Source organism: Sinocyclocheilus rhinocerous, unplaced genomic scaffold (genome assembly GCF_001515625.1).
Source record: "Sinocyclocheilus rhinocerous isolate Xijiao unplaced genomic scaffold, SAMN03320098_v1.1 scaffold1938, whole genome shotgun sequence".
Classification (NCBI taxonomy): domain Eukaryota; kingdom Metazoa; phylum Chordata; class Actinopteri; order Cypriniformes; family Cyprinidae; genus Sinocyclocheilus; species Sinocyclocheilus rhinocerous.
This window is the reverse complement of record NW_015629065.1, coordinates 719565-731754: the sequence shown is the minus strand read 5'-3', so window position 1 is coordinate 731754 and position 12190 is coordinate 719565. Positions and strand designations below refer to the sequence as shown.

The 12190-nt window shown below is 38.4% G+C and overlaps 1 protein-coding gene across 3 annotated transcripts in view; it reads left to right on the top strand.

Moving 5' to 3' along the window:
* The window catches only part of tle3a (TLE family member 3, transcriptional corepressor a), a 32263-nt gene that overhangs the window by 3759 nt on the left and 16314 nt on the right, over positions 1-12190 (top strand). For 2 of the 3 annotated variants that reach the window (XM_016550513.1, XM_016550512.1), the window contains exons 5-7: positions 595-639; positions 6711-6773; positions 6928-7032. In XM_016550513.1, coding sequence (XP_016405999.1) covers positions 595-639; positions 6711-6773; positions 6928-7032 — 213 coding nt within the window. The remainder of the gene's footprint in view (positions 1-594; positions 640-6710; positions 6774-6927; positions 7033-12190) is intronic. The other variant, XM_016550514.1, reaches the window with a different exon arrangement.

Genomic DNA, 12190 nt, shown 5'->3' with positions numbered 1-12190 from the left:
ATATTTATACTGTATATATATATATATATATATTTATACTGTGTATATATACTGAATATATGGGTTAAGCTTTGATTATGCAAACAGGATTCCCAGAGTCATGGAAAATTCTGAAACAGTGCCTTTTAGTCCTGGAAAAAATCATGGAATTTGATAAAATGTTAGTGGAAAACTTGTACAGATTTCTGTTTCTCCGTATGTTTTTTTTTCTTCTGCTTTTTCTGGATGCATAATTTTTTGGCTAGAAATGGCTCTTTTTCATAAATCATCATCATTATTATTATTTTGAATGACTAAGATTTATTGAATTTTATTGGTCAAAACATGTGGGATCTCTGACCTAAAATCCAAGTGGGATTTCCATTGTGTGCTTTCATCGGTATCATACAAAGAAGGAGAAGCTGTGCAGATATGAGACACTGTTATGGGACATGATTTTGAAGTACGCATCAAAAGCCTGTTCTCCTCTTTTCCCTTCATGTTTCACTAGAATCTGACTTTCTTTTCCCTACTCTGTGATGTGAGGTGAAAATGTTTGATGTGGCTCGGATTGAATAAAAAAAACTGAGTATTTTTCATTTCTCTTTCTTTCAGTACTATGAGATGTCCTATGGGTTGAACATTGAAATGCACAAACAGGTATGTAGCCCTTTGATCCCTGTTCACACAATCTCTGAGTCACAGAGGATCCGTGCACTGTGTGTGTAGATGTCAGTCAATGCAGTCACACTGGTGTGTTAGGAGACAAGTGAAGTGCACTCTGTAGAGATGATGAGAGAGACTGTGGACTGTTCTTTTGAGCAGCAGTTAGAATCAGCCTAGAAGTCAGGACATTACAAGTACACGCACACACACACACACACAGAGTCAAGTCTCTTTTCCTGCTTGTGCTGAGTAGAGTGTGGTCAGACAGTTTTGATAAGATTAAAGTCAGGACTTTGGCAGGAGGGGCCGTGTGATTTAATGACTAAAGGGAGCAGAGTCTGAGGAGTCCCTATTATGTCAGCACATATAAGACAGCCTTTATAAATTAACACTAAGGGAAAAATAGACGCTATAAATTCATCCCTTCCAATCAATTTTCACCCTACATTTTCTCTAGGGCTGCAACTAACATACATTTTTGATAATCAATTAATTGGTCGTTTATCTCTTTGATTTAATTGGATATTCCATGTCTTTTCCAATAAGTGCCTAAAGTCAGCAACATTGCCACATGAAACTATATGACCTATTATGACCTTCTTTGAAGCGCTGGGCAAATTGTGTTGTGACCTTTTTTCCGCCTCAGCCATTTTTCTGTTTTCCCTCAGAAATAGTTTTTTTTCTACTTCTTCAAAGTGACATCACTGATAAATATCCGTTAGCTAAAATATCGGTTAGTTAAAATATGACTAATTGACTATTTTTATATTATTATCAACTAATACACTACTCTGCATCATATTTGCTGAGTAAAATCCAATACTTGTTTTTTTGTTTTTTTTTTGCTAATTTCGGAGTGCTAATTACAAAAGTAGTTCTGCTCTGTTTTGCTTTAGCACGTCACATTCTCACAAAATATGATGTGCATTTCAGAATTTTTGATTTTTGACAACCATTGTAAGGTGAAGAAGTGTTTTATTATCCCTTAAGCACAGAAAAACTGCCACAAAGTCATGATTCCTGTCTTCTGGGATAGAACCATTTGTTTAATTCTCAGCCCATTTTTAAATGTATGAATGACTGAAGACGTTGTTTTATGCATAATCTTGAATCCAAGGTTAGAAATATGGTCAGTGACAGAAGAAAATGCAAACATGACATGACAATGTTTTCTTCTACATCTGTGGATGTTTTACTACATCCAAAAATTACATATTTTACAGATTGTCTATTTATAAACTAAGGTTTCTATAACTTTCTTGAACATTAAATTAAAGAGTATTTGAACATATTTTTCCACATCTTTGCTGATTGTAAGTTAAATTATATTAAATTAAATACTTCAACTTATTTGACTGTTTTTAATTGCTAAATGCATTGAAAAATCTCCATTCTTATTTGTGAAAAACTGTACATGATGGAAAGTTTTTATCAATATTTTTGAAATCAGCTTTAGGTAATAGACAAATAGTATCGTGTAAATAAGCATTTTTTTAAATGCAGGGCTGCGTTATTGATTTTATTGATTTATTTTTTCCATTCTAATTTTTGTCCACCTTACGTTTTTGAAATTGGCCTAAAAATTTAGGGTTCTCTTCCACTGTATTTACAAAGACTAATCTGATATATCCTGACAATATTGTGACGCATCGCACATTTCCTGTCCCCCAGATAATGAGATTGCGCTGTGCACCAGATGTAGTTAGGCCACCTCAGAGACAACCCAGCTCCCTCAGCCTGGTCCCCTTCTCCACCTTATGAAGGTTAATGGCATCAGGGAGGAGCTGGTGGATGGCGATCCATCAGTGTCCACAGTGTGAGCCTCTGCACTCCCCTGTCTGTCAGGCCCCTTGCCCCTGCGATGCCTCCTGTTAACCACTTATCTCCCAACTGGCAACTGAGGGACAGAGGAGTGTGAGAAAAGGAGTAAAAGGGTAGAGGGTGGGAGGGCTGACCTTGTGTAAACATGTTAATCGACTGATCCATTTTAGCGCCTTGACTTATATCAGGAACCGCCACAGAGCCCATGGATGCACTGTTGAATAATTCATCCAACGTTGCCTCTAACCTGCTAAAGAGGAGGGAGGTAATGGTGTTCGTAAGCAAACACACAGATCCTACCCTTTCATCCAGGTCTGTTGATCCGGGTTAAACTGAACCCAGGAGCGGATGCCAGGTGGGGAGTGGTTAACCAACCGAGTTAGCAAAGATTGCCGGATCCGCACCCTATTATTCTCAGCGCTGAGGGTTTAATTCCGACCGTCAGGCAATCCGTTTCTTCTTCCATTCGGTTGTCTCTGGGCGCTTTGTATTTTAAACAGTCGTGGCGTAACGCGGATTTCAGGATGCACGCTAATACCTGCAGACAGCCATCACGAGGGAGGAAATGTAGCTGTAATGGCAACGGCTCCACGTCAATGAGCCGCTGTGATGACTGAGGCGCACTCACAGTGTGGCTTATTTTGTGAGTTTTTCTCACCTGTTGTGAGACTCCGGGGGTATCTCCTCCCCTCTCCTCGCTGTCAGACCCAGATTGAGCCAGTCAGGCCCGGCTTGACACGGGGACGCTGATAAATGATTTATAAGGGGTGCCCTAGGAAGTGTTTGCTAACTGCTGGATTGTCCTCTATGTGAGCCAAAGCAAACTGACTGGCTCAGTGAGGTGAGTACACAAAGCCTCTGTTAAAGAGGAGGGAGGATTGGGAAACACAGGCCCGCTCCGTCACACTTTTTATTGTGGTTAGGTCATGAAACCAGGTGAACCTGTACACATATGCATAATAGAGCAGGTCTGTTGTAACAGGGCTATTTGGAGAGGCTGAGTATTAGAGAGACGAAAAAAAACCAATAGAAAACAGGCTAGCCACCTGTGCCGATCAATTCAGGTAAATTTTAATGCCAGTTCTCAACAGCGCTGCAAGTTAACAACCCTGTTAAGCTTGTGCACTCACGTCCGGCACGCACGTATATAGACCTTGTTATACCTTTACTATAGAGCGCAAGGCTGTCAGAGAGCATTACCACCCTCTCACCCCAGCAGAATACAGGGGCCCATCAACCCGGCTAGGTCAAGTATTGTTTGTGATGGAGACACATGCCTGGAAGGGCCAGTTGTTTTCCTCTATATTCAATGCTCATCAGCGTCTCACTCCATTCCGCTGGCGCTGATGGCAACAGACAGATAGCTTTCAGCATGCCATTGACAGCCTGGCCCTGGAGTGCTCTTGAAATGGTGCTAGACAGGTCCGAGTACCTGTAATTGTGTACCAGAGCGTGAAGCTCACCACTTAAGAGGCAGGCTTTCATCTGCTTAAAGTGACATCCTATTTTTATCCACAGTTGTAGCTAAAAGCTCTGCTTGTCCAGCTCATTGCACAGCACGGCTTTCATCATAGGTTCATACATTACGTGCAGCGTATGCTGGCTTTTTGCGTACATCACCGCCATCGGACATGTTTTCCCCCGACAGTGGGATTGTTTTTGCAAGATAAAGCATGAAGCTTTAGAGTGAGTGTCAGATAAGGCAACCCTTGACCTCACTCGGCCAGCTGTCAACATCGCGTTAAGCCCTTAAGGAATGTGTTCGATGCTCTCCAGGCCTCTCAGCAAATCCTGTCAAATGTTAGGCTGCTATTGACGCAGTTTATCTCTGCAAATAAAGATTATACACTGAGCTGGCTTTTCAACCAGCATTTTTGTTGATGCATTCTTCTAGTAGTTTTTTCCGGAGTGTAGTTGGGGGTCTGAAAGCTAAACTGGTACCCTGCTTTGATCCTGTTGCTTTGGTAAAACGCAACACCCAGTCTTGTCACATCAAGTTTGAATATAGCTTTCAAGAATGTGTAAAGATGATTTGGGATGCAATGGTATAGATAGATTTTTTTTTTATTACAGTGACTATTTTCATTATTAATTTTCATACATTTTATTCATATTTGGTAACACTTTAGTATAGGGAACAATTCTCACTATTAACTAGTTGCTTATTAGCATGCCTATTATTAACATATTGGCTGTTTATTTGTAAAGCACGTGTTCTGCATGACCATATTCTACATCCCTAATCCTACCCAATACCTAAACTTAACTTCCTTACTAACTATTAATAAGCAGCAAATTAGGAGTTTATTGAGGTAAAAGTCATAGTTGATGGCTTGTTAATAGCGAGAATTGGACCTTAAAATAAAGTGTGACCTCATATTTTAGTTTTATTTGTTGTTTTTGTTATATGGTCCGCTATAGTATTTTATGGTCTGCCAGGCTTTACTCAACTATAGCTTGACCCGACACACGTCTGTATTCCTTTGATGGGAAGGAGCGAAACTTTCTCGGGTGTTACAGAGTATCTTGTAAAAAAATATTGTGTCTGGCTCCTGCAACCGCTTGGCATTTTCGGCAATATGTTATAAATAATTTCCTGGTCGGTGCAGCGCTGCGTGTTTGCCATTGAAATGAAAAATAGAGCTGAAATCCCTGTGATGTGTTTGTGCTCCGTTCTGGCCCTGGGTTGAACTGAGCCTCATAAATTCTATAGATGATGTATCTGTAGCGGAGTTATTTTTCAGAGGCTTTCCTCCCCCCTCTCCTTTGGTCTCAGTCAAAGCCAGTGCCAGACCTGTGATGTGAGCTCCTTTCATCACGGAAAGAGGCGGTGATTTCGGCTGTGCTGTGTTCCTGCTGGCGTCTGATGATGGAAAGGAAGAGGGATGGTGTACATCCTACTGTAGCTGTGTGTAGCCTTTGGGTGGAGAGCCCTGGCTTTGCCCCCACCCCTCCTTTTACTGTCATGTGTTCTCACAAGGACCCCACATCATCCTCTGCTATTGCTCGCCTTTTTATCCACCATTCGTGTGCGGTACTCATCCGATCGTCAGGCCGAAAATTCAATTTAATGACCTGCCTGTGTGCACGTAATATGATTTTACAGGCTGTTATGGTCAAGCTGAGGTACCATTTGCATAATGATCGGCGCGCGATAGGAGATGGGGCCTGTTCGGTTACAGTTGCCATGGCAACGGTCAGGCGGGTGGAGAGAGAATGAAGGTCGGGTCCCTGCGGTGGGCTAGATGAAGGGGGAACTTGCTGAGAAAATGAAAAGGGTGGGGTCTGGAGAAGGCAAAATAGGCCTCGGCTCCTGACAGATCTGGACGTAATCCACCTTTCTTCATTAGTCAGAAGTGACACATTACTGTGATGTGAACATTTTCTGTTCCGTTGTACAGGCTCGTCGGAACGCAAATGTTAAGGTGTCATTATTCCTAAAGACATGTGGGCCCAATTTTTAAATCATTTGTGCATTGTTTAACTTTAATTGAATTTGATGTGATTAAATGTGTTTTTTTTTCCCCCTACCCTTTTTAAATTATTATAAAAGCACTGAAGCTCAAAGATGCTGAAAATCCTTTGGCTCTGACTGCTATTTAGACCATTTGTGTGTACAATTTTTGGATGGTGAAAATTCATAAATTTGGGATTTATAAAACTAAATAAATTTATAATATTTTTTGTGGTCAGCCCATAAGTCTCTTATCACATTTGTCTGCTTCCAACATGTCCTCAGGGACTGTCTGCATTATTTAACATCTGTTAAACAACAGGAGTTGGCAGTCATTTTGTTGTGGAGACATGTGAAAAAAATCAATTTCTGCAGCTTTTTCTTTTTACTGCAATTACATATCAGCGGCGATAATGGTTGAGGTGTGAATGGGAAGCTGAGAGTGCAAAAGAAAGTCTTGTGTGCTAGTAGACTGTACCTGCGGGCTGATGGCAGCTGAAGTGCAGCGCTGCTCTTAACACAGCTCCAGTGTATCTGGCTCGTTCTTCGTGTGGTTTGGAGTATACACTCATCACAGCTGTGCTCTCTCTTTCTCCCCTGGGCTCTCATAATGTTTTAAATATTTCACATGTCAATATCACGCAGTTTGGAGTGTGCCGAGTCAAGCGGTTCTGATTGCCGTGGTAATTGGCTTAATCGTTGGGAAACGCTAAAAAAGGCTTAGTGGTGCACTTTAACAGAAGTAAATTAACCCTTTTTGAACTTTTCCCTCTTTCTTTTCCTCTTCCAGACCGAGATTGCCAAAAGGCTTAATGCGATTCTAGCCCAGATTATGCCTTTTCTGTCACAAGAGGTGAGCTTTATGAAGCTTTCAAAGCTTCATTTTAGTTTTAGATGCAGTATTATTGTCCTAAATTGTACTATTTATTATTATCATTTAAGAACTTTGAGGTTTTTGAATTTGCATTGACTCTGAAATGTAACCACATTTTCTGTCCCTGTTGCAGCACCAACAGCAAGTAGCACAAGCTGTTGAACGTGCAAAGCAAGTGACAATGACTGAACTGAATGCTATCATCGGGGTGCGTGGACTTCCCAATCTGCCTCTCACCGTGTGTATACCCCTTTAATTACTTTATTTGACCCTAATAACGGGGCAAACCGGCATTGTTGTAGATGCAAACTAATCCTATTAACTGATTTAACGATTAATTTTGAAATTAGTAGCTTATTTCAATCATGTGCAGGTTTGCCCCTACAGTGAATGCCTTTTTAAATGTTTTAAAGCTATGTGCATGTATCATGTGTGCTTAGTAAATGTATTTGTGGCTTGAGTGAGGAAGTGATTGTGTTTATAGGTGTTTTAAGGTCATAGGTGGTGTTGGCCATAAACGTTGTCATTTACCAAATTTGCAGTATTTCACAAACTAATTCAAAAAGAGAATGACTAACAACCTATTCCATTAAAGTGATGGATAATGATTATTTGTGACAGAGTCTCTTAGTATTTCATTGCTTTCGTTTACCTCTTGGCCCATAGCCACATTATTGTTTATCTAATGTGCAGGCGGATGCTGTTGACCAAGCTTTATTTAGTCTCTTCTATATGTGGCATGAGTGTGCTTAGCATCCTCAGTCCCCTGAGTCTGCATCTAGAAGCTGTTCAGTGCTCTCTTTAGAGCCTGGATACCTTTAATTAGATCAGGTTTTACAGGAGAGGCGCATTCCTCTTTGCTGACCTGGATTGCGCTGGGAATTAAAGACAAATAGGATCTTGCACACACATCCCTGAGCTACTACAGCTATTCCTTTTCTAAAAACACCCACATCTCCCTTCTAACAGTCACTTATTGTTCGGGGGCAAATGACCTGGATCTCTATCAATATGTAGGGAAAAACAAATCTGACCTCTGTGCATCCAGTAGTAAGGCTAGCTCTGATCTGATTACAGACGTTGAGCCTGCTTTGATTGATCTTCTTAAGAATTGCTCCACAGCTGAAGAATCTGATAATGGTGAGGTGAAGGTTTAAGGGTTGGTTTGTGTTGTCTGATATCGGAATTCAATTAGATCCTGAGCATTGACACTCACTCAGAGATAATTCCTGGAATCAGGTCTGAATGGGGCAGTCATGCGGTCGCTCTTAAATGCCACGTTATCTTCAGGTAGGATCACCATCTGATAGGTTTGATGTTATGTTACAGCAGACCAACTTTAATGACTCTTATTCTTTTAGGAGCCATTTACAAGTTGAAAAGCAGAAAAGATACTTGCTTGTCTGAGTTTTTTTTTTTTCTCTCGAGTAGGTGGACATTTGTAATTCACACAGTAGGCAGTGTGTGCACTCACGCAGGTGCCAGAGTCCTCATAAATAGTATAAGGCATAGGTGAGATGTGAGCTACACACACACACACACTCAGAGCAGAAACCACCAGCATCTCTTATTGATGAACCTCAGGGCCGGTAATAGTATGCATCTAGGGCAGCAGCTTTTTTTTTTCTGCTGTGCTATGACTTTGATCAGAGGTCTTAAGATGGCCTCCTCCGGCAGCTCAGCATTTCTGCCCTCAACAACAGTTTGTGTTTATCAACCCTAGCCCTATTTATTTTAGAAAAGCATAAGCATTTCTATCCACATTTTATACCTTTTTCAGTTCTTTCTCCACATACTTAACTCCCAGTTCTGTTTGGACTGTTCTGGTTATCACAAGTTTATAGGCTGTGGTTGGGTTTGGAGCTTTTAGTGGTATTGAATATTTATTTGCTGGCTGTATAAAACTAAGCCTCAGTGAATATCTTGTTGATCTTAATGTGCGTTTTATTTCTTCATTAAGTTTCCTATAGAGCGTGTCATTAGACTAATTTGTGATACCTCCTTGTCTTGTGACTTGTAATAGCATCTTTGATTGAATGTTTAATATATATGGCATTAGCATTGGTGGTAAGTTTGATTCATTTCTAAAAATGTCAAATGTTTTAGTAAAAAATAGCTGTTTTTCATACAATGTATTGATGTATTTGTTCAGAACAGAAATATACAAATATATATTTTTATATATTAGGGCTGTCAATTAATAAAAAATTTTAATCAAATTAATTACATGATGTTTCGATTAATTAATCGCAATGTAAATTTGACTGTGAAATACCCACAAAAGATAATTTAAAGCTATTTTTGTGTTAAATGAGAAAGTATCAGTTAGTATCAATCAACATAAAAGAAGAAAATTTGAGAAACATCCGAGTATTTTTTTTCATACAATGAAAGTCATTGGTAACTAGGGCTGGGCGATATGACGATATTATCGTATATCGACGATGTCTCGTAAGTATCGCGATGTCGATGTCAACTAGGACTGTCACGATTTGTCGATTTTATTAGACTATTCGATTTTTAAAAATCCTCGACTTCATTTTGCTCACGTCGACTAACTGGCAAAATACCGGAAGTGGCGCGTTTCACAGACGAGAATGTATAAAACACATAAAAAAAAAAAAAAAATTTTTTTTTTTTCATAAATACTGCACATTTACATTTTTCTCCCAAATAAATTCTGGTAAATAATATTTCTGTTAAATACTCCTTTAAAAAGTGTTTATATATGATTATATGTGATTATAATTTTATTATTAGTAGACTAGAACAAGTGGATATTTTGTCATTTTTACACTATAATACTGAACTTTGATTTCATTGATTTGGGCTATGAGATGGACACTTGCTTCTTGCACTTTGTTGCACTTTACTTTTTTACTTTTGGATTTCATTTGGTTTAATGAAATATAGTTTAATAAAATATTCTTAAGTAAAATTGTTGATTTTTTTGTGGGATTAATCGATAAATTAGTCGATAGATTAATCGAAATATAAATAGTCGTTAGTGGCAGCCCTAATGTCAACAGTCAGGTAACAGATGATTATCGACATTATGGGAAAAAAATGGCAAATGATAACCTAGTATGTTGCAAAAAATATTTTACATAGCCCCATAGTAACCAAACAGGTCTTTTTGCATGCAAGAATTAAACTATTTAGTAGGAGGGTTGGGAATCTAAAAGCTATTCCAATTTTGGAAATCAGATTAGATACGTAAGGTCAGGAATCTAATTACTTCTTATAAAATTAAATTTCGATTCTGCTTCTCGATTCCTGTATGCGCATTTATTGTGATTTCAAAAGATTAAACTGCAAGAAGACGAAATAGAACTCGATTCTGCACTCGCGCGCTGTTTTCTGTGCTGCTCACACACACACAAAGCGCACGCACAAAAGCCGCCTCTTATATACGCGAACACTGGACTGAGCTCTCTCGCATTCTTACACATTTGAATGGACAAATACACACAGAATTATATCAAAATATCCCTTAAATACAATCGGTTATGTCTTAAGTGAACGCAAAGAGCTGAGAAAGAAAGTAGGGTGTATTGGATCCGTGCATTGACAGCAGCCGTTGCCGCCAGTCATTAATGTTAATCAAAGAACAAAAGAAAAGAAAATTCCTCACTGATCTTGACTGAATCACTTTTGTAATCTCAGTTTATATTTTATTTGCCTGTTGTTCGGCGCTGACTACTGTAATGGCAACGTGCATCTGTGTATGCGAAATTATAAAAATTACAATACAAAAATGAAATTTAAATTACCCTGCTTCTAAATAAATAAAGCAGTTATTTTTATTTAGTTAAAAACGGGCCAAAAGAGACCTCCGAACTAGGCTACCAGAAAGGGGAAAAAAAAACCTTAACGTTTTTGCTCAAAATTCGTTTTTAATCCTGCATGATTTTAGACATGTATGATAAATATCAAATAGCCTACGTTATAGCTTGACTATAAGTTTAAAAACAACGCTACAATTGTTATAATCAAGGAAATTTAATTTACCATCATGAAATGTGTCTACATGTGATAATGCCAAAAAGAAAGAGAAACATAGGAAATAGGCATATTTTATTCAAGACATTGCTATATGATATCAACATGCATTTATCATTCTTACAATCACCGCCAGAATGTCCAACTTCACCATGATGAACTTAAAATTGGGTTCTATTATTTTTCCTCAACTGTTCTCCTCACAAAACAAAATTAATTTCAAACACAAATTTGGTCAGAACATAGTGGAAATTATTAGCAACACCAAAATAACAGCAAAGCTAATGTTTTCTGTTAGTTTAAGCACAAACTAAGAAAAGTAAAACCAAACTTTAATGTGGCAATAATTAAGACCAAACTAAATCTGGTGTGTGTTCATGGTGCATTCCGGCAATGTTGTCTCGGCGGGGCGTGGTGGAGGTGGGGCTTGGGTAGACGATATTATCGGATATCGCAATATTTTTAAGGCGATTATCGATAAGATATTTTTGATATATCACCCAGCCCTATTGGTAACCAAAACAGCTTTGTTACCAACAGTCTTCAAAATACCTTCTTTTATGTTCCACAAAAGAAAGGTTTTAAACAACATGAGTAAATAATGACAGAATTAAATTTTTTGGGGTGAACTATCCCTTTAATGTTTTTATTTTTGTTATTTTTTTTTTTTATGAAATGATACTCTAAATAAGAAACTAAATCTGCCAGCAGGTGGTGGTAAATGTCTTTATGAGTCATTCATTCATTCGATTCAAACAACTGATTCACTCAGGAATGAAGTAAATGGCTCTTTTTATGAATGGGTCTTTGAGTCATTGATTCACACGATTCGTTCAGAATGCGGATTCATTCTGAAACTAAACACCGCTGTGTTGCTCTGAGATGTGTAACAGTTCTGCAGCTATGGCTTTAAAGGTAATATGTTCTCTGCAAAATTGTGCAAAACACATAATATTGTGGTTAAAATATAACACAATATCAAATTCTTATTTACTGAACTGTTGTATACAGTCGTGGTCAGAATTATTGGCACCCTTGGTAAATATGATCAAAGAAGGCTGTGAAAATAAATCTGCATTGTTAATCATTTTGATCTTTTATTTAAAAATTCACATAAATCTAACCTTTCATTGGAGAATAAGAATTTAAAATGGGGGGGAAATATCATTATGACATAAATTAGGGGTGCTCCGATCATGATTTTTGAGGCCGATCACTGATCGCCGATCACAGAAAGCAGTATCTGCCGATACAGATCACCGATACCGATCTTTTTAAAGCCTTCTTTTTATAATTTATAACTGTTTATAGTGATACTTCAATCAGGATTTTTAGACATTTATTCAGGGCCTGAATTTCATTTTTGAAAATGGGGGGAATTCCCCTCTTAGGTG